The following is a 23,896-nucleotide window of genomic DNA, read 5'->3' as shown; positions in this document are numbered from 1 at the left end:
AACAGTAATCAGTATAAAACCTTCTCACTGACATTGATGATGCAGAAATAGTATGGTGCTGCAGACAGTTCTTTCACAAATATACAGTACAATGATTTTCTCACACTTCACACTTAACAACAGCTCTCTCTACTGGTAAAATAGAGTACCACAGATGACATGATTTATGTGACCTATCAACTGATATATTTCTCTGCATGATTATGAGGGTGATGCTCACCTTTAATCTACATTTCAGGTTGTATAACATTGTACCGCTCACAAAAAGAGAGGCTGTTGATGAACAATTGTATTACTTTATTGGGCTTTAACAGTGAGCAGGCACTGATCCGCCCAAAATACAATAGAAACAGAAAACCGATTTCATATATACAGGTTAGCTAGAAACACAGATAAGGGATAATATTTGTTTTTAGAACGGAATTAATTAGCACAGTTTCAAAACAATCTCAGAGAAAAATAAATGTTATTAGAACTAGTGCAAAAAGTTCTAAACATTAAAGCACAGTGTATAAAATGGCATAAGAAGTATTTCCCTTACAGAATACAGGCTTAGGACACCAGTGTAGATTTATATCCCCTTTCCCCTTATCTGATAGGAGGTACGATTCCTTCATATTCTAGTAGGATGAGCAACAGCCATGACTGATATGAAGGGTACAAGTGGCCTTTTTGGAAATAGGGAGACCAGACAATGTTTCACATGTTAGTCATACAAGGCAGGCAGGATTTTCAATCCCAAGGTATAGTTATCAACATGGTTGTCTCTTTTACAGTGTTTGGTATCTTCAACCAGTTTATAAATCAGCATGTCAACAATGTCTGTTAGATATTCAGTTAAACACCACGTAAGAAAAATAACTATCTTTTAGCAATATAAACTAAAGAAACTAGCAGTTCGTTAGACACTGACATAAAATGAGTGCCTACTAATTCATTGTAGGCATTAAAAGGCTACAGTGATTTATATATTTTATTTAGGATAAATAAAGAATCTCATAAATGTCATACTTTTTTAGATCATATATTCAAATCCAAGTTCAATTCATATACATATACTCTGTAAAAACCTCTGCTATGATATAGTTTTTCAATAGTAAAATAGTTACAATAGCTTTGTTAGGACATAAACAGTATGCCTGTGTTGTGGTAGACCAAGGTCACATACAGTATGTGTTTGGGAGGTGAACCCAGGATTACCCTAAAACAATAGTTTTGGCTTAGAATGACTTTGTAAGATACAAATAACGTGTCAAATATATTTGTATTTGTGAATCAATTTGTCACATTGGAAGACATCTTATTTCAGCTTCCCAAAGACAAGCCCAAATTTAAAAAACATTAAAAAAAAGATAATACACAGATTATGCCAGGAAAAGAGAGGTCAGAATAATTTTATCTTATAAATCAGAAACACATGAGAACCATTTATATAATCATACTCTAGCTCTTCTTTACAAATAACAATACCGTGCCAACAGATGACCTTTATGAAAAAATCAAGGTGGATCTTTTTTCATATCTCTGATATTTAGAATATATATATAAAACGTCTTGGTTCTTTCCAAATAATGTAATCACTCTATTTCACATTGAGGGCATAGACACGCCCTAAATCTCTACTGTGACAGAAATTGTTTTTGATGATGCGACGCATTCGCATCTTGAAAATATTTTCTTAAACATTTAGCCATGATTAAGGGCCTCCTGCTCCAATTAGCCACTCTGGGTCTTTGTTATATGTTATATGTGGTAAATTGTCTGTTTTATGAGTAAGAAATGATTGGTGTAGTTATAATCCAGACAGTCTTCCATGGCACAATCATCTACCTTCTGTAAGCGATTAGACACCCAGGGGGAGTTTCCACTGGTTTCAATCAGCTTTGCATAGACACATGTTCCTCCACAGCATTAGTAGTGTACCTCTGACATCTATCAAAAACAACATGGTTTACCTTCGGTTAGGATCTGTAATATAATATTTGCATGAAATTATTCTGCTTGGTATATGACAATGAGGGTAGTGTTACTGAGAATAATAACTATATTTACTGTAAGCCAAACAAAGTATTTCTCGCGTGTATACTATTAGCTTGAAAGATGTAATGATCACCTGATTTCATGTGTTGGGTCATATAAATTATATTGCTGACTTGTTCACTGCATTCACGCGCGCACGCGCACACACACACACACACACACACACACACGCACACACGCACGCACACACACACACACACACACACACACACACACACACACACACACACACACACACACACACACACACACACACACACACACACACACACAACTAATAAAAATAGCATACAAGCCTGCAACTCACGCTTTTCCCAATTGTGCAGTTCAAACTCAACCTCGTACGTAACTCCCCAAAACCATCACTCAACTTATTAAATAGAGTGGTGATAAGTGAAAAAGGCCATTTGTACCCATACCCTTCTTAGAAACAGCATTCAGTACCTCTTTCAGCATGATGGGAGACCTGCCTCTTTCCCCATGCCCTCTCATGTCCTCCTTACACGTGAGATATGGCTGGCTCTCAGTTCTGAAGCCTTATCTACCTCCATATCCCTCTGTGTTGCGGGAGGGGAGGGCCCGTGCTTCGCCACTCCTCTAGTGTGGTGGAGGGCGAAGGGGTATACCGACCTGTAGCCTTCCCTGGAGCGGTGTATAACCTCCTCACTCCTGATGTCCTGTGGAGGGGACTGGATGGAGAGAGAGGGTTATAACCTCCTCATTCCTGATGTCCTGTGGAGGGGACTGGATGGAGAGAGAGGGTTATAACCTCCTCATTCCTGATGTCCTGTGGAGGGGACTGGATGGAGAGAGAGGGTTATAACCTCCTGATGTCCTGTGGAGGGGACTGGATGGAGAGAAAGGGTTATAACCTCCTCATTCCTGATGTCCTGTGGAGGGGACTGGATGGAGAGAGAGGGTTATAACCTCCTCATTCCTGATGTCCTGTGGAGGGGACTGGATGGAGAGAGAGGGTTATAACCTCCTCATTCCTGATGTCCTGTGGAGGGGACTGGATGGAGAGAGAGGGTTATAACCTCCTCATTCCTGATGTCCTGTGGAGGAGACTGGATGGAGAGAGAGGGTTATAACCTCCTCATTCCTGATGTCCTGTGGAGGGGACTGGATGGAGAGAGAGGGTTATAAACACCTCACTCCTCAGGTACTGGGAAGGAAGGGAGTCTCTGTAGACTGGAAGCCGGGAGGAAACAGTAGAAACTCTTGTTCATCATCAGTTACTCCTCTCGGGCAGAGCTCTCCTCCAGGGGCAGGGGTACCATGGCCTCCAGGCCCACAGTGCCACTGCCCTGGACAGTAGAAAAGGAGACGACAGTATGCAGCAGGATGAGGACCAGAACACACAGTCTGAGTCTGCTGCTGCACAGTCGCGACGCAGCCGACACGGGTGGGGAGCTGCGCCGCTGCCACGATGATGACCCCGGAAGCTGGGTCAGGACGCACGCCGCCCCCACAGAGGGGTCGCAGCCACTCCATCTGACGTCACAACACTCTGGGTCTGCATTGGTTAAATGGTTTTCTAGTAGCCCTGCATCACACACAGAGAAGAAACAGATTTAAGATCCAGATGATCTTATCAGATGACAAACATCACAGGGATGTTTTCACAGTCCCTGTGAAATTATGGGAGGTGAGATAAAAATGGCAACACAAACAACAGAATGTCACAAGGCCCCAATCATACTGTACCTGTACAGATGAAACTGGATTGTCCTCCGTAGACCAAGTCGTCATTGTCTGGTAACACAAAGGGGCACATGGTCTGGACCTCCAGACAATATTGCTTGCAGGGAATCCTGTGTTGACACTGGCTCTGGGTGGCGTTGAAGTATTCTGAGCATAACCAGGCTTTGTAGACTGACTGCAAGAAAAGAGCACAGCGCCTGGCGGCTTTCACACACAGCAGGTTTTTGTCACAGCAGTGCCCGAGGTGATAATGGGTGTAATTGAGGATAATGGATGGACATTAAAACCATTTCTACAGTATTAGCAGCTATTACAAACATCTACTATCTTCTGCTGAGGTGGCCATAAGTGGACAGATGATACTAATTGGGCTGACTACAGTGCAAGAAAACCTTGTCAAACAAAGTCAACCCGGTATACACTTCATCAACAGTTTACTCTCAAGGCTATAACCATATAGTGAAACTTACTGAGTCAGCATATGTGGTAATGCACACTGTAAAATCACTGTAACAAGCACTGTATGGGGCCAGCAAACTGGAGTACAGTACAATGTATCTAAAGGAGATCCAGGGCATATCTTCAACCTACTCAGAAAGCTCTTCACCAGGCCCTGTGTATGATAAAGTAAGAGAGATAAATATAGCTGTTAATATGAGCAAGTTGGCAGCAGCTCTCCATAGACAGATGCACAGGAAGCAGGGCAGCAGTGATGTAGACAGAGGACCACAGCAGTTTCTTCACCTCCGCTCTGCTGTGGAGCCAAGGGCTACTGCTGTCATGGCAGCAGGATGAGCCAGAGCCTCTTTCACAGCCATTATATTTATCACGTGGTCGGCCTCCCATCAGTGTAGTACACACAACACTACAACCCTCTTTTGCTCTATTCACAAGAGGATAAGATGATGCTTATCCAGTGACACATCAACCCAAAGAGATGGGGGTTAATCTAAAGGACTAAAGTCACCTGCCCCACCAAGAATAAACATGGTAGATCGCTAAAGGAGGAGGATACTCAACAGATACTCAATTATTTTCTCGCACAATTAAAACACACTACATTACACACTATTACACCTTAGTCCAAATGTTCAGTATGTCTTCCTCTGCGTGCTTCCCTGGTTCACCTTTCAATTACAAACTCCTGAGAGACACAGATATGAGAGAGGAATTCCCTGACTACATTTCCATACACATTAACCTGCAGTATATTGCTGACAGATGGTACGCTGGAATTGTGTTTCCAGAATGACAAAGACCATCTAGGGACTCAGCAACATCCTCAAGAACAAGGGGCCTCAGAACTGAACTCATCTGAATAAATAAGTTCAAGCCACAGAAGTTGACTCTGTAACATAAGATGATGTTATCAAACACTTTTGTACTGTATGTACAACCTATTGCAACACAATACTAATCCTGTAATAAGAAATATAATACTTGAGAGATGAGGGGATTAGAATAATAAATGGTGTATCTCATCCATTCTTACCAAATGTTTTACTGTATGTCTACTTTCTCCCTCTTAGGGTAGAAATCATGAATAATATTCCAACATTCGTTTCTGACATGTTTAGCATTAAAAGCTACTGAAAAGCACATGATAATAAACCCTAGTGCATGGTGACTGACAGTAGCTGGCAGAGAAAGGAACCAATGACGGGAGGGATAAATAGATTTTAGGTGTAATCAATGAGCCTCCAGCGAGCACTGATTCATTCAATCTCAATCTGGGATTAAGCTCAAAACTCCTTCATCCTCTTCTTGCGATGCCATGTCTGCAATCTGTACAAAGACTCAATTTTATAAGGTTGAATTGGGGACAATTTAGCTTCACCGCACACAGCAATCAAAGATGGCGACTGTCACATTCGTGCCAAATTCAAACCCTGTTCACGCTTGTGTGCGCTCCACTAAATTATGAAGTTCCCCAATTTTGCTACTGATTTTAAACACGTGTCTATGAAATATCAGTTCTGTGTAATTCGAGTGGAGTTCTCTCCTCCAACTGGTGCATTTATTTGGAGTGCATTGTGTTTGTCATGTATTGACACTGCTTTCCCCTATATAGTCATGGAACACTGGTCACTTTAGTCATTTGTACATACTGTTTTACCCACTTTATATGTATACTGAGCAAAAATACAAACTCATCATGCAACAATTTCAAAGATTTTACTGAGTTACAGTTCATATAAGGAAATCAATCAATTGAAATAAATTCATTAAGTCCTAATCTATGGGTTTCACATGACTGGGAATAGATATGCATCTGTTGGTCATAGATACCTTTAAAAAAGGTAGTGGCATGGATCAGAAAACCAGTCAGTATCTGGTGTGACCACCATTTGCCTCATGCAGCGCAACACATCTCCTTCACATAGAGTTGATCAGGCTGTTGATTGTGGCCTGTGGAATGTTGTCCCACTTCTCTTCAATGGCTGTGCGAAGTTGCTGGACATTGGCGGGAACTGGTACACGATGTCATAAACGATCCAAATCATCCCAAAGATGCTCAATGGGTGACATGTCTGGCGTGTATGAATAACTGACATTTTCAGCTTCCGGGAATTGTGTACAGATCCTTGCGACATGGGGCCGTGCATTATCATGGCGGCGGATGAATGGCACGACAATGGGCCTCAGGAACTCCTTCTGGTATCTCTGCGCATTCAAATTGTCACCGATAAAATACTAATTGTGCTTGTTGTCCGTAGCTTATGCCTGTCCATACCATAACCCCACCGCCACCATGGGGCACTCTGTTCACAACGTTGACATCAGCAAACCACTCACCCACACGACACTGGTACAGTTGAAACCGGGATTCATTTGAGAAAGGCCTGTGAATATTTTGTTATGATGATAGTCTGCTTTAGCCATTGTAGGCTATAATGTTTGTCTCTGTGTTGGGTAAAAGAGGCTACTAGTTAATTGGTCAAGAGCACCCCTACCCATTGTGGTTTAGCTCACGACGTGGCACCAGGTATTTCTACCTACTGTAGCTCCGCCAGTCTTCTGTAGTGTTGTTTGAGAGTGTTGATGTGGTAGGCCACGTTTGTTGCTATGCTCATAGCCTGATTCTAGGCCAGATCTAGTTTGGATTATTTTAGGTTTGATTTGATTTTGATGTCAGAACCTGTCAAAAAAATATAATTGTTTGTGTGTTTTTGTAAGTACTTTCGCTTATTTTGCGGACATTATTATTTATTCTGACCACCGCTACAATTGAATTGTGAATGAAATCAGATGTTTTTCCTTTTCTTATCCTTAGCCTGCCTCCCCGACCGCAAGACACGTTTACCTTTTCTAATTGTAAAAACAGCTGGAGCATTATAGCACTTGGAGATTTTGGATAATGCCTCTGGAAAACTTATATCTAGTAACATTAAGTTGACTTATCTCTGTAACAATATCACAATGATGAACGGACACAAAGAAAATGCCACCTATGGCCACCCCTGAGTTCACTACCAACACTGTGTCAAGGCCAGCTTGATTGATGCTGACATACAGTTGAAGTCGGAAGTTTACATACACCTTAGCCAAATACATTTAAAAACTCAGTTTTTCCACAATTCCTGACATTTAATCCTAGTAAAAAGTCCCTGTCTTAGGTCATTTAGGATCACCACTTTATTTTAAGAATGTGAAATGTCAGAATAATAGTAGAGAGAATGATTTATTTCAGCTTTTATTCATTTCATCACATTCCCAGTGGGTCAGAAGTTTACATACACTATTAGTATTTGGTAGCATTGCCTTTAAATTGTTTAACTTGGGTCAAACGTTTTGGGTAGCCTTCCACAAGCTTCCCACAATAAATTAGGTGAATGTTGGCCCATTCCTCCTGACAGAGATGGTGTAACTGAGTAAGGTTTGTAGGCCTCCTTGCTCATACACGCTTTTTTAGTTCTGCCCACAATTTTTCTATGGGATTGAGGTCAGGGCTTTGTGATGGCCAGTCCAATAGCTTGACTTTGTTGTCCTTAAGCCATTTTGCCCCATCTTTGGAAGTATCCTTGGGGTCATTGTCCATTTGGAAGACCCATTTGCGACCAAGCTTTAACTTCCTGACTGATGTCTTGAGATGTTCCTTCAATATATCCACATAATTTTACTTCCTCATGATGCCATCTATTTTGTGAAGTGCACCAGTCCTTCCTGCAGCAAAGCACCCCCACAACATGATGCTGCCACCCCCATGCTTCATGGTTGGGATGGTGTTCTTTGGCTTGCAAGCCTCCACCTTTTTCCTCCAAACATAACGATGGTCATTATGACCAAACAGTTCTATTTTTGTTTTATCAGACCAGAGGACATTTCTTCAAAAAGTACAATCTTTGTCCCCATGTGCAGTTGCAAACCGTAGTCTGGCTTTTTTATGGCGGTTTTGGAGCAGTGGCTTCTTCCTTGCTGAGCGGCCTTTCAGGTTATGTCGATATAGGACTCGTTTTACTGTGGATATAAATACTTTTGTACCTGTTTCCTCCAGCAGCTTCACAAGGTCCTTTGCTGTTGTTCTGGGATTGATTTGCACTTTTCGCACCAATGTACGTTCATCTCTAGGAGACAGAACACGTCTCCTTCCTGAGCGGTATGATGGCTGCGTGGTCCCATGGTGTTTATACTTGCGTACTATTGTTTGTACAGATGAACGTGGTACCTTCAGGCGTTTGGAAATTGCTCCCAAGGATGAACCAGACTTGTGGAGGTCTACAATTTGTTTTCTGAGGTCTTGGCTGATTTCTTTTGATTTTCCCATGATGTCAAGCAAAGAGGCACTGAGTTTGAAGGTAGGCCTTGAAATACATCCAATTGACTCAAATTAGGTAAATAAGCCTATCAGAAGCTTCCAAAGCCATGACATAATTTTCTGGAATTTTCCAAGCTGTTTAAAGGCACAGTCAACTTAGTGTATGTAAACTTCTGACCCACTGAAATTGTGATACAGTGAAATAATCTGTCTGTAAACAATTGTTGGAAAAATTGCACAAAGTAGATGTCCTAACCGACTTGCCAAAACTATAGTTTGTTAACAAGAAATTTGTGGAGTGGTTGAAAAACTAGTGTTATTGACTCCAACCTAAGTGTATGTAAACTTCCAACTTTAACTGTAGATCTACAGCACTGACCAACAAAATTGTAGGACAAAAAATTTGTGGACTCCTCTTGCCAAAGCAAATTGCACAAGGTACAAAAACATAACAGAAGCAATGGTTTAAGTTGCATTTTGGCCTAAAGTTAACTTTAAATGCTGCACACAGTTGGATGAAGTCTACTCTTCAAGCTAATTGGGGGCTCTTTAATGTCTGCTTTTTAACAACCTTTCCATGGATTTTCTCATGACATCAGAGCTTTGTCTGCCTTTTTTATTAGGCCTATTAAAAAGTCTGCCCTCGGGTGTATTCATCAGTCGGATTCTGTTGAAAACATTTAGTCTGTTGCAAAACGTTTAGCAACAGAAACCGTTTAATATATGAACCAAACGGGGAGGGACCTACATTCATTTGTCTAATAGAAACTGTTGTTTTCGTTGTAAAACTTTTAGTCAACCGTTTACTCCAAACGGAAAACGTTTTGCAATTAAAACAACAGTTTCTATTAGACAAATGAATGTAGGTCCCTCCCCGTTTGGTTCATAAATTAAACGGTAAACAGTTTCTGTTGCTAAACGTTTTGCAACAGACCAAATGTTTTCAACAGATCCAACTAATGTATACACCCCTGGGCATCCCCAGTCAGTCGACACCACCCTTTTGAAACCAAGCCTGTCTTCCACACAGCAATCCTTTGCACAGTTAGAGACCACACAGCTTGACATGGGTAGTCAAGTCCTATAAAATATCTGTTTTGATTGTACTTCTTTGGGCACGTCTTTGCACATACTGCTGTATAGTCTACTACAGTCTTTCAGTCAATGCAAAAGTTGCCTGCAGTATTCTTTTCACCAGCAGATGTCCTCACTGCTACACCGAAATCCTGTTTGTGTCACCAGAAATCATACAGCATGGTTAACACCCAATGATTCAAAATGATTTCCTATAAAATGTGAAGAATCACAAACCCATAATTTATTTTCCAATCATAATAAAAATACCTTAATTAAACAACCTTTAGTGAGTTTGATGTGAACAGTTTTAACAGTCAGAAAGCAATCAGTAATTTTATAGAGCAGTGTAATTGTTTGAGATGGCTTTCAGAGTGACAGCATTACATTAATGCATTGAATTCCTGGTCAAATAGACTGAGTACATTATGAGCCCAAACCCAAATCATTAAATTATGTTCTACATAAAGGTGATAGTCTGCCTGCTAGAAGAGCTAAAAGCTAGCTTGATTTTGATTGTGGTCTTTCACAGACCCTAGGAAAGCAGATTGTGCTAACCTGACAACCTGGCTTTGTGTGGGTCTCAGACTAAGGAGTGTTAGCCGCTTGTCTGGCTCTGAATGTGGGCCTGTTAACCTGGCTGGCTGGCTATCCTTATACAGCCCAATGAGCTGGCTCTATGCCCAGCCCGGCAGACAGACCTACAGCACAGGGCTGCTCTAACAGGCTGGAGACAGTCAACTGCATGAGACCAATGATGTTTCAAGTGCTCAATAGAAAAACGCAAGAGACAGTGAAAAGAAGCCTTCTACCACTCCTACAGTTTTTCACATGCTGCCGTAACGTGTTTCCATTCCTGTACAGAGTGTAGCTAAAGTGCAGATAAGTGATGTATTTAATGTAAGCTCTTTTAAAATGTGTGACAGATGTCTTGCGTATGCAGCAACAGTCTAGTATGCAAAGGTGAGGTAGAACGTAATGAGTCATATTCACTGTCTGCTGCAGGTCCTATATTTGGCCAGGACTGAAAGTGATGAGGAAAGCATCCAGAGCAGATTCAATTAAAGCAAAGTACGTCTGCACCATTTTAATCACCTCGTTAAGCATGGTGTTAAGCAGGTATCTAATCATGAACCTTTTGGAGTCAGTGGTGGAGCCAGTTAGCAGCCAGCGTCTCTCAGAGCAGATGTGATTTGCAATATTTTTTTCTCCAAGATAAGACCATAACTACCTCAATGTCGGGATAAACAGGCCACAGCAAGCCAAAGCAAAACAAACCCTTTCACATCCAGGTGGCAGAGTGGTCTTCTGTAGCTCAGTTGGTAAAGCATGCGTTTGTTACTTTCAAAGCCAGGGTAGTGGGTTTGATTCCTGGGACCATGCATACATAAGAATCTATGCATGCATGACTGTAAGTCACTTTGGATAAAAGCGTCTGTTTAATGGCATATTATATTTATTCAGGACCTCTTCATTTTTTCCATTTGTCAATTAGTCAACTCATGAGTTTTTCCATCAAACATATGCAGTAGTTATGCTTATTCATTTCACAGTGCAAGAACCAGTGTGAGTGCCTCTCCTCTCCACTCCTGCCACTACACAGGCAAACCTGTCATTATGCACAGCTCAGGAAAAGAGCAAGTTAAGAGCATGAGCCTCAAAGGTTCGCTTGGAGTTGCCAAAACAAGTCTAGAAATTCCTAGCATTATGGAGTGTGTTGTATTCAATTTACATACAGCATTGCCTACTCAATCTTCTACTATTTTAATTTTCCCTCCTATACTTTTAGCTAGGATACATTTTATATTTCACCTTCATTTATACAGGTAAGTCAGTTAAGAACAAATTCATATTTACAATGGCGACCTGTCAAACACATTAAAATGCTCCATGCCCGTGGAGCACCTGGCTTGCTGTTAAATCAATAGGTCGCTTGTTGCTAAGGGGAGGAACCACACAACTCCAAATTAATTGTTCCAAGAGAATCCTTTGGAGTCTGTAGCAGTTCTAACGAATGTGACCTCAGATCACACTCAGTTAGTACAAAATACAGACCAGTTTTAGTCCAACACATTTGAGACATTGACAAGCAATACCGTCAAGTATCTTATGTTGCAGTACTAACCAGTGGTAGCTTTAGTAGATCGGTTTAAGTATTTATGACCTATAGCGAATCTAGAATCCAAATAAACTTAGCTACCCCATAGGGCTCCCTTCGGGACAAAAGCTATACTGTATGTTATGGTAATATATTATTGAAGACGATCTTAAGAGCTCTCTCGCCAAAATAAATTCTCCTCGCTAAAGGGGATAGAAAGTCCTGCTATAAGAGCTCTCTTTCTTTCTGTATCTCTCTCCCAAATCTATTCTCATAGCTAAAGGGGTCAGGTGACAGTGGGCCTACACTGCAGCTCCATGGCAGCTGGGTTCCTTTTCAGTAACAGTGATGTGAAGCAATTATACATGTATAAATTAGGTGGAAATGGCCCAGCATACACATGTATCCTCTGAATAATCAGAAAGATCAAGTCTCACTGAAGACCTGGATCAAGGAACACCTTATTGTTGGAAAGAGAATACTGGCATGGGTCAGAGAAATGTATCAGGAGCTTCTGATGGGTCTAGTATGTTGAACATTATAACATAAGTTGATCACTTTTCCCCCCTGCATGACTATACTACTGGAGTTGTATTACAGGATAATGCAGTGCTAAGCACAATGTATCACATTAAAACATGATACACAGGAATGTGACACACAGGTCTGGAAGATAGACACCACAGTTCCTGATGGAGGCTTCCAGTCAGCGGCCAGAGTGGAGATACAGATACGATTAAGAGCAACAGATGCCCTAGTTTGGCCCTGTGTCTTCCATGTCGGTTGCCAATAGATGAGTCACTCTGCTTTCTCTGATGTCTACTTGCAATAGTGCTATTCCCTTTTACAGTGCCTCTAGGAAAAGAATATATTCTTCCAAGTGTATTGTTTGTAATAAACTGGTAATAGATGTGCTTTAGATATTTCTTTCCCAAATATTTCAAAATATGCATTCAGACATTTCCATACACTACAACATGTACAGTAGCTAGATAGGGAGACCGGTAGGTTTCAGGAAGAGCCCTGATGTTCATAAAATGGTGCATCAAGTCCACTAATCATCTGTTGTAGGAAGTTCTTGTTCATCAACGTCCACCGCAATAGCCGGTGTATTAAGATGGTATAGTACCTCTGCTATGTTGTACTATAAGTAGCATTAAAAGCACAGACACACCTTTGGATGGAGGTTTTGATCTGTTGGTTGATTGGCGTCTACAGGAGCAGGTGTTTGTGGCATACTAATCTCAGATATCTATGAAGACTAATTTTAGGATTAACTGTGAAGTTTCTGTCAGAAAAAGCTAATTGCTGGAGGAAGAATCTTTATTTGACTGCTCCTGAATATTGTATAATATGTTGGCTACAGATGATATTGCTTCAAACAGTTGTGTTGGCTCAATCCTTTGGATGTCCCTCTGTTTTCTTATCTTAACTGTGAGATGTTTAATATTATTGACTCTACTTTATCTCTGAAGAGTAAAATAAAATGTCTTACACTTCATGGTAGAACTTCAAACGCAATGCACCCTACATTTTCCAGGAATAATTTCAGATTGAGTGGCGCCCATCTAAATCAATGTGACAGTTTATGCCAATTCTGGAATTTCTGATAATAACTTGAACAATCCTATCACCATTCACTACTTATCTCATCTGCACATGGTCAAAGTAGCTAAGTACCTGAAAAGGGACATTACCGGTAAACCCTTCAGAGGCTAGTTTAAATTGAAACATATCCTTTCTAATTGCGATTATTCTCTAAGCCATACAGAGGAAGGTTGCTAAGCACGGACTGTGGTATCTATGGTAACTGTCCCGTGGGAAGGCTAGGAGCTTGTGAACTGCCAACCCTTCATTTGGACACACTCAGCTGCCTGGACAGCTAAATAAAGACAGAGGAAACGGATCATGCAAACAGGGAGTTTCCTCCCACACATCACAGAATATAACACTGACTGACTGCAGCCATTTCATGGACAGAACATACCCAGGACCATGCACATGGAGGAGAGCAGCTTAGCACATGCCACACATGGCCTACAGTGATGTGAGAGGTGGGGTGGCAGCACATTATGACCAATAGTAATGGGAACTACATTTTCATGTCAATTAACACAGCTACAATGTTATATAACCATTGTCAAGATCTTTGGAATATCCTTGTGGCAAAGAAACGACACACACACACACACACACACACACACACACACACACACACACACACACACACACACACACACACACACACACACACACACACACACACACACACACACAGGTGGACCTAGTGGTTTGAACATCAGACAGTTGCTGTTCTGGAGCAAAATATCACAGAATTTCATATCTGAAGATGCAGTCTAATATAACTGCTGCCCTCTGCCATACGAAGACATTCATGGGTGACAGTTCTACCTGTAATGCTGGAGTGTCCATAGATCATCAAACATCCCTGAATGGATTCATTAAAAAACATTAGAAATATGGCATTCTGACAAAGGTTATGGTTAATAGATTGCCATCATTTACTGTCAGTCCATTCCGCTAGATGCCACACAGAATAGTTGCAGCACAGAAGTAATAGTATACCGCTTCATGTTACAAATAGTGGCTTCATAAGAATTCAGTGTTACAAGTGATTTTAAGTTGTAGACAAACTGATTGGCTTTGGCAAGAAAATGATGAGGAAACAAAACGATCTGGACAGATGGAGTGCTGTCCCTTAAAGCAGAGGGTGGCTGCATGGGAGACGAGTTGGAGAGTACAGGTCTCCTAGGTGGGCACCAATCAGACAGGGCACCAAGACCTTGTGAGGGTCACACCAGCTGTGGGCAGAGAAGGCCATTATATACTACACTTTGTTATCCCGGGTGGCCTAACGCAGAGCATTACCTCTTACTAAAGAGCCTCTGAACATTTGTTTGATTGTGAGACTATGTCGGCAGTGGTAGAGACCATTGGAGGAAGGGCCATGGTGTGTGAATGGGCAGTTGAAATGATGAAATCAGTGTAATGAACCCCTATAGAAAAACGCTCACACAAAATAATCAGCAGAGGGATCTCTGGTATACACTGGATAACTGGAGAATGGGAAATGAAGAGCTTCCCTGTGTTAACAGAGCTCATAATGGACATGCCAATTCTGGAGGGAGGATGATGATTCATTGAGTCATGGTTCTGGACATCTTGTGCAGGCACAGTTATGGGAAGAGGAACAGAGAAAGTGAGGTATCTTAATTCCTTAAATCCTTCTAGAAAGTCACATCTCCTTCCCCTGATATGCACCCTGAGATGGAGAGCTGATTAAATACGCAATCCTCTTAGTTTAAACCTCCTCTCAGAACAAAGTCTGTGGACATGCCTAAATAATGGCTAAGTAAATTAGTTATATCTCACTTCCATTTGTTGTCTTACTTGACTACCAGTACATCAATCTCTCACCATTCTTTTTGAAACTGCCCTTAGACTTGGATAATGTGTCATAATTTCATTTGATAAAGTATCTTCACCCCTTTGATACAAAGTTATTTGTGGCAAATCTTAAAATAAATGCAGATGGATATAATTTTATTCAATAAAATGCCCTTATGCAACAAATTCAAAAAGTAAATTAGTCATCAGGTGTCCTCTGGAGTTTTGTTGAAACTTGAAATGCTGATGCCCAAAACCATTTTACAGTGCCTTCAGAAAGAATTCATACCCCTTGACTTATTCCACATTTTGTTGTGTTACAGCCCAAATTAAAAATCTACAAACAATACCCCATGACAAAGTGCAAACATTTTTTTTTTATTGTTTTTCAAAATTGAGTGAAAATGAAATGCAGATATCTAATTTACATAGAGTACCAGTCAAAAGGTTGGACACACATATTCATTCAAGGGGTTTTCTTTATTTTTTTCTATTTTCTACATTGTAGAATAATAGTGAAGACATCGAAACTACAAAAGAACACATATGGAATCATGTAGTAAGCAAAAAAACATATACGTAATATATATATATATATATATATATATATATATATACATACATACACACACACACACACATATTTTTTATATTTGAGATTCTTCAGTGGCCACCCTTTGCCTTGATGACAGCTTTGCACACTAGGCATTCTCTCAACCAGCTTCATGAGGTAGTCACCTGGAATGCATTACAATTAACAGGTGTGCCTTATTAAAAGTAAATTTGTGTAATTTCTTTGTGACAAGGTAGGGGTGGTATACAAAAGATAGCCCTATTTGGTAAAGTCCATTTTATGGAAAGAACAGCTCAAATAAGCAAGACATGAAGGTCAGTCAATGCGGAACATTTAAGTTTCTTCAAGTGCAGTCAGAAAAACCATCAAGCGCTATGATGAAACTGGCTCTCATGAGGACCGCCACAGGAAAGGAAGACCCAGAGTAAACTCTGCTGCAGAGGATAAGTTAATTGGAGTTAACAGCCTCAGAAATTGCATCCCAAATAAATGCTTCACAGACACATCAACTGTTCAGAGGAGACTGCGTGAATCCGGCCTTCATGGTCTAATTGCTTCAAAGAAATCACTACTAAAAGGACACCAATAATAAGAGGAGACTTGCTTGGGCCAAGAAACACGAGCAATGGACATTAGACCGGTGGAAATCTGTCCTTTGGTCTGACGAGTTCACATTTGAGATTCTTGGTTCCAACTGCCGTGTCTTTGTGAGATGCAGAGCAGGTGAACGGATGATCTCCGCATGTGTGGTTCCCAACATGAAGCATGGAGGAGGTGTGATGGTGTAGGGGTGCTTTGCTGGTGTCACTGTCAATGATTTATCTAGAACTCAAGGTACACTTAACCAGCATGGCTACCACAGCATTCTGCAGTGATACGCCATTCCATCTGGTTTGCTCTTAGTGGGACTATCAATTGTTTTTCAACAGTACAATGACCCAACACACCTCCAGGCTGTGTAAGGGCTATTTGACCAAGAAGGAGAGTGATGGCATACTGCGTCAGATGACCTGGCCTCCACAATCACCCGACCTCAACGCTATTGAGAATGTTAGGGATGAGTTGACCGCAGAGTGAAAGAAAAGCAGCCAACAAGTACTCAGCATATGTGGGATCTCCTTCAAGGACTGTTGGAAAAGCATTCCAGGTGAAGCCGTTTGAGAGAATGCTAAGTGTGCAAAGCTGTCAAGGCAAAAGGTGGCTACTTTGAAGAATCTATAATATATTCTGATTTGTTGAACACTTTTTTGGTTACTACATGATTCCATTCCATGATTATTTCATAGTTTTTAAGTCTTCACTATTATTCTACAATAAAGAACAACTTTTGACAGGTACTGTAAGTATTCAGACCCCTTTGCTATAACACTCGAAATTGAGCTCAGGTGCATCCAATTTCCTTTGATCGTTCTTGAGATGTCACTACAACTTCACTGGAGTCCACCTGACTCCAATTACATTTTTTTGGACATGATTTAGAAAGAAACACTCCTATCTATATAATGGTCCCAGTGCACGGCCGAGCAGAAACTATACCATGAAGTCCAAGGAACTGTCTGTAGATCTACAAGGTAGAATTGTGATGAGGTACAGTGCATTCGGAAAGTAATAAGACCCCTTCCCTTTTTACACATTGTTACTTTAAAGCCTTTTTCTAAAATGGATTCAATTGAAATGTTTTTCTCATCAATCTACACAATACCCCATTATGACAAAGTTTAAACAGGTATTTAGACATTTTTGGAAATCAGAAATACCTTATATAAAAGTATTCAGACTCTTTGCTATGACACTCGAAATTGAGCTCAGTTGCATCCTGTTTCCATTGATCATCCTTAAGATGTTTCTACAACTTGATCAGAGTCCACCTGTGGTAAATTCAAAAATGTAATTGATTGGACATGATTTGGAAAGGCACACCTGTCTTTTCAAGGTTCCACTGTTGACAGTGCATGTCAGATCAAAAACCAAACCATGGAGGTCGAATTAATTTTATGTTGAGATCCGAGACAGGATTGTGTCGAGGCATAGATCTGGGGAAGGGTACCACAAAATGTCTGCAGCATTGAAGGCCCCCCCAAGAACACAGTGGCCTCCATCATTCTTCAATGGATGTTGTTTAGAACCACCATGACTCTTCCTAGAGCTGGCCGCCCGGCCACTCTGAGCAAACGCGGGAGAAAGGCCTTGGTCAGGGAGTTCATCAAGAACCTGATGGTCACTATGACAGGAACCCTGGAGCTCTGTGGAGAACCGTCCAGAAAGACAATCATCTCTGCAGGACTCAACCAACCAGGCCTTTATGGAAGAGTGGCCAGACGGAAACCACTTAGTTGAAAGTTGCACCCGTAAAAACTAAAAACACTTGTCATAAGAAACTAGCTCTCTGGTATACAGAAAATACACGAGCTCTGAAGCAAGCTTCCAGAAAATTGGAACGGAAATGGCGCCACACCAAACTGGAAGTCTTCCGACTAGCTTGGAAAGACAGTACCGAGCAGTATCGAAGAGCCCTCACTGCTGCTCGATCATCCTATTTTTCCAACTTAATTGAGGAAAATAATAACAATCCGAAATTTCTTTGATACTGTCGCAAAGCTAACTAAAAAGCAGCATTCCCCAAGAGAGTATGGCTTTCACTTTAGCAGTAATAAATTCATGAACTTCTTTGAGGAAAAGATCATGATCATTAGAAAGCAAATTATGGACTCCTCTTTAAATCTGCGTATTCCTCCAAAGCTCCGTTGTCCTGAGTCTGCACAACTCTGCCAGGACCTAGGATCAAGGGAGACACTAAAGTGTTTTAGTACTATATCTCTTGACACAATGATGAAAATAATCATGGCCTCTAATCCTTCAAGCTGCATACTGGACCCTATTCCAACTAAACTACTGAAAGATCTGCTTCCTGTGCTTGGCCCTCCTATGTTGAACATAATAAACGGCTCTCTATCCACCGGATGTGTACCAAACTCACTAAAAGTGGCAGTAATAAAGCCTCTCTTGAAAAAGCCAAACCTTGACCCAGAAAAAAAAAAAAAAAAAAAATAATAATAATAATAATAATAAAAAAATAAAATTATAATAGGCCTATATCGAAACTTCCATTCCTTTAAAATTTTGAAAAAGCTGAAACTCACTGCCTTCCTGAAGACAAACAATGTATACGAAACGCTTCAGTCTGGTTTTAGACCCCATCATAGCACTGAGACTGCACTTGTGAAGGTGATAAATGACCTTTTAATGATGTCAGACCGAGGCTCTGCATCTGTCCTCGTGCTCCTAGACCTTAGTGCTGCTTTTGATACCATCGATCACCACATTCTTTTGGAGAGATTGGAAACCCAAATTGGTCTACACGGACAAGTTCTGGCCTGGTTTAGATCTTATCTGTCGGAAAGATATCAGTTTGTCTCTGAATGGTTTGTCCTCTGACAAATCAACTGTAAATTTCGGTGTTCCTCAAGGTTCCGTATTAGGACCACTATTGTTTTCACTATATATATATATATTTTACCTCTTGGGGATGTAATTCGAAAACATAATGTTAAATTTCACTGCTATGCGGATGACACACAGCTGTACATTTCAATGAAACATGGTGAAGCCCCAAAAATGCCCTCGCTAGAAGCCTGTGTTTCAGACATAAGGAAGTGGATGGCTGCAAACTTTCTACTTTTAAACTCGGACAAAACAGAGATGATTGTTCTAGGTCCCAAGAAACAAAGAGATCTTCTGTTAAATCTGACAATTAATCTTGATGGTTGTACAGTCGTCTCAAATAAAACTGAAGGACCACGGCGTTACTCTGGACCCTGATCTCTCTTTTGAAGAACATATCAAGACTGTTTCAAGGGCAGGTTTTTTCCATCTACGTAACATTGCAAAAATCAGAAACTTTATGTCCACAAATGATGCTTAAAAATTAATCCATGCTTTTGTTACTTCTAGGTTGGACTACTGCAATGCTCTACTTTCCGGCTACCTGGATAAAGCACTAAATAAACTTCACGGCTGCTAGAATCCTGACTAGAACCCAAAAAAAATTATCATATTACTCCAGTGCTAGCCTCCCTACACTGGCTTCCTGTTAAGGCAAGGGCTGATTTCAAGGTTTTACTGCTAACCTACAAAGCATTACATGGGCTGCTCCTACCCATCTTTCCGATTTGGTCCTGCCGTACATACCTACATGTACGCTACGGTCACAAGACGCAGGCCTCCTAATTGTCCCTAGAATTTCTAAGCAAACAGCAGGAGGCAGGGCTTTCTCCTATAGAGCTCCATTTTTATGGAATGGTCTGCCTACCCATGTGAGAGATGCAGACTCGGTCTCAACCTTTAAGTCTTTACTAAAGACTCATCTCTTCAGTGGGTCCTATGATTGAGTGTAGTCTGGCCCAGGAGTGTGAAGGTGAACGGAAAGGCTCTGGAGCAACGAACCGCCCTTGCTGTCTCTGCCTGGCCGGTTCCCCTCTCACCACTGGGATTATCTGCCTCGGCCTTGTCTCAGGATGGTAAGTTGGTGGTTGAAGATATCCCTCTAGTAGTGTGGGGGCTGTGCTTTGGCAAAGTGGGTGGGGTTATATCCTTCCTGTTTGGCCCTGTCCGGGGGTATCGTCGGATGGGGCCACAGTGTCTCCTGACCCCTCCTGTCTCAGCCTCCAGTAGTTTGTGTCGGGGGGCTAGGGTCAGTCTGTTATATCTGGAGTATTTCTCCTGTCTTATCCGGTGTCCTGTGTGAATTTAAGTAAGCTCTCTCTCTCGGAGGACCTGAGCCATAGGACCATGCCTCAGGACTACCTGACATAATGACTGCTTGCTGTCCCCAGTCCACCTGGCCGTGCTGCTGCTCCAGTTTCAACTGTTCTGCCTGCGGCTATGGAACCCTGACCTGTTCACCGGACGTGCTACCTGTCCCAGACCTGCTGTTTTCAACTCTCTAGAGACAGCAGGAGCGGTAGAGATACTCTCAATGATCGGCTATGAAAAGCCAACTGACAATTACTCTTTGAGGTGCTGACTTGTTGCACCCTCGACAACTGTGATTATTATTATTTGACCATGCTGGTCACTTATGAACATTTGAATATCTTGGCCATGTTCTGTTATAATCTCCACCCGGCACAGCCAGAAGAGGACTGGCCACCCCTCATAGCCTGGTTCCTCTAGGTTTCCTCCTAGGTTTTGGCCTTTCTATGGAGTTTTTCCTAGCCACCGTGCTTCTACACCTGCATTGCTTGCCGTTTGGGGTTTTAGGCTGGGTTTCTGTACAGCACTTTGAGATATCAGCTGATGTAAGAAGGGCTATATAAATACATAGGCACCTAAAGGACTCTCAGACCATGAGAAACAAGACTCTTGTCTGATGAAACCAAGATTGAACTCTTTGGCCTGAATGCCAAGTGTTACGTCTGGAGGAAACCTGGTACCATGCCTAAGGTGAAGCATGGAGGTGGCAGCATCATACTGTGGGGATGATTTTCAGCGGCAAGGACTGGGATACTAGTCAGGATCAAAGGAAACATCAACGTAGCAAAGCACAGAGAGATCCTTGATGAAAACCTGCTCCAAAGTGCTCAGGACCTCAGATTGGAGCAAAGGAACCCCTTCCAACTGGACAACGACCCTAAGCACACAGCCAAGACAACAAGAGTGGCTTTGGGACAAGTCTCTGAATGTCCTTGAGTGGCCCAGCCAGAGCACGGACTTGAACCCGTTCGAACATCTCTGCAGAGACCTGAAAATAGCTGTGCAGCGGCACTCCCCTTCCAACCTGACAGGATCTGCAGAGAAGAATGGGATAAACTCCCCAAATACAGGTGTGCCAAGCTTGTAGCATCAAACCCTAACATCATACTCATATTAAAACATCTCCAATCCAAAATTAAATCTAGAAGAATCGGCTTCCTATTTCGCAACAAAGCATCCTTCACTCATGCTGCCAAACATACCCTCGTAAAACTGACCATCCTACCGATCCTCGACTTCGGCGATGTCATCTATAAAATAGCCTCCAACACTCTACTCAACAAACTGGATGCAGTCTATCACAGTGCCATCCGTTTTGTCACCAAAGCCCCATACACTACCCACCACTGCGACCTATATGCTCTCGTTGGCTGGCCCTCACTTCATACTCGTCGCCAAACCCACTGGCTACAGGTGATCTACAAGTCTCTGCTAGGTAAAGCCCCGCCTTATCTCAGCTCGCTGGTCACCATAGCAGCACGCGCTCCAGCAGGTATATCTCACTGGACACCCCCAAAGCCAATTCCTCCTTTGGTCGCCTTTCCTTCCAGTTCTCTGCTGCCAATGACTGGAATGAACTGCAAAAATCTCTGAAGCTGGAGATTCCCATCTCCTCACTAGCTTTAAGCACCAGCTGTCAGAGCAGCTCACAGATCACTGCACCTGTACATAGCCCATCTGTCTACCTCATCTCCATTCTGTATTTATTTATTCTGCTCCTTTTGCACCCCAGTACCTCTACTTGTACATTCCATCTTTTGCACATCTACCATTCCAGTGTTTAATTGCCATACTGTAATTACTTTGCCACCATGGCCTATTTATTGCCTTAATTCCCTTATTTTACCTAATTTGCAATGACTGTATAGACTTTTTGTTTTCTTTTTTCCTTCTGTATTATTGACTGTATGTTTTGTAACTCTTTGTTGTATGTGTCTAACTACTATGCTTTATCTTGGCTAGGTCACAGTTGCAAATGAGAACTTGTTCTCAACTAGTCTACCTGGTTTAATAAAGGTGAAATAAAATAAAAATAAAATACCCAAGACTCGAGGCTGTAATCGCTGCCAAAAGGTGTTTCAACAAAGTACTGAGTAAAGGGTCTGAATACTTAGGTAAATGTGATACTTCAGTTTTTATTTTAATACATTTGCTAAAACCTGTTTTTGGTTTGTTATTATGGGTTATTGTGTGTAGATTGATGAGGGAAAACAATATTTGGGAAATTGAAAGAAATATGGAACAGACTCTGCCTAGAGCTGGCATCCGACCAAACTGAGTAACTGGGCAAGAAAGACCTTGGTCAGGGAGGCGAGTAAAAACCCAATGACAGAACTACAAAGTTCATTGGCTGAGATGGGAGAACCTGCTAGAAGGACAACAGTCTCTACAGCACTTCACCAATCTAGGATTTTTTGGGAGAGTGACCAGACGGAAGCCACTCCTGAGAAAAATGCATTCGACAGACAAATTTTACTCTTTGGCCTGAATGTAAAGCGCCATGTCTGGAGAAACCCAGGCACAGCTCATCACCCATCTAACATCAACCCTACTGTGAAGCACAGCGGTGGCAGCGTCATGCTATGGGGATGCTTTTCAGCTGCAGGGACTGGGAAACTGGTAAGGATAGAATGAATAATGAGTGGAGCCAAATACAGGAAAATCCTTGATGAGAACCTGCTTCAGAGTGAAAATGACAGACTGGGGTGAAGATTTATGTTCCAACAGGACAACGATCCCAAGCAACACTGGAATGGCTTCAGAACAGAAATGTGAAAGTCCTTGAGAGGCCCAGCCAAAGCCTAGACTTGAATCACATTGAAAATTTACATTTACATTTAAGTCATTTAGCAGACGCTCTTATCCAGAGCGACTTACAAATTGGTGCATTCACCTTATAATATCCAGTGGAACAACCACTTTACAATAGTGCATCTAAATCTTTTAAGGGGGGGGTTAGAAGGATTACTTTATCCTATCCCAGGTATTCCTTAAAGAGGTGGGGTTTCAGGTGTCTCCGGAAGGTGGTGATTGACTCCGCTGTCCTGGCGTCGTGAGGGAGCTTGTTCCACCATTGGGGTGCCAGAGCAGCGAACAGTTTTGACTGGGCTGAGCGGGAACTGTGCTTCCTCAGAGGTAGGGAGGCGAGCAGGCCAGAGGTGGATGAACGCAGTGCCCTTGTTTGGGTGTAGGGCCTGATCAGAGCCTGAAATCTGTGGAAAGCCTTGAAGATTGCTGTTCACCATCACTCCCTATCTAAATTAAGACCTTGAGAAAATCTGCAGGGAAGGAAATCCCTAAATCCAGATGTGCAAAGCTGAAAACATACTCAAGACAACTCAAAGATGTAATCGGTGCCTGAAGGGGCTTCTACATACTATAGTATTGACTCAGGGGTGTGAATACTTATGTAAATTAAACACTTAATTTTCAATACATTTTCAATAAATTTGCAAACATTTCTAAAAACATGTTTTCACTTTGTCATTAT

General features: G+C 41.7%; 1 protein-coding gene across 1 annotated transcript in view; it reads right to left on the bottom strand.

The window, feature by feature from the left end:
• Nucleotides 1-276: 276 nt before the first annotated feature.
• The window catches only part of nalf2 (NALCN channel auxiliary factor 2), a 45,960-nt gene continuing 22,340 nt past the window's right edge, over nucleotides 277-23,896 (bottom strand). The window contains exons 2-3 of the mRNA XM_014137506.3: nucleotides 3,748-3,919; nucleotides 277-3,586 (exon numbers count right to left, since the gene is read on the bottom strand). Of these exons, the coding sequence (XP_013992981.1) occupies nucleotides 3,276-3,586; nucleotides 3,748-3,919 (483 nt within the window). The 3' untranslated portion in view covers nucleotides 277-3,275. The remainder of the gene's footprint in view (nucleotides 3,587-3,747; nucleotides 3,920-23,896) is intronic.

The sequence above is a fragment of the Salmo salar genome, chromosome 13 (assembly GCF_965601325.2).
Source record: "Salmo salar chromosome 13, fSalSal1, whole genome shotgun sequence".
In the NCBI taxonomy this organism is placed as follows: domain Eukaryota; kingdom Metazoa; phylum Chordata; class Actinopteri; order Salmoniformes; family Salmonidae; genus Salmo; species Salmo salar.
This window is presented reverse-complemented; position numbering and strand designations above follow the sequence as displayed.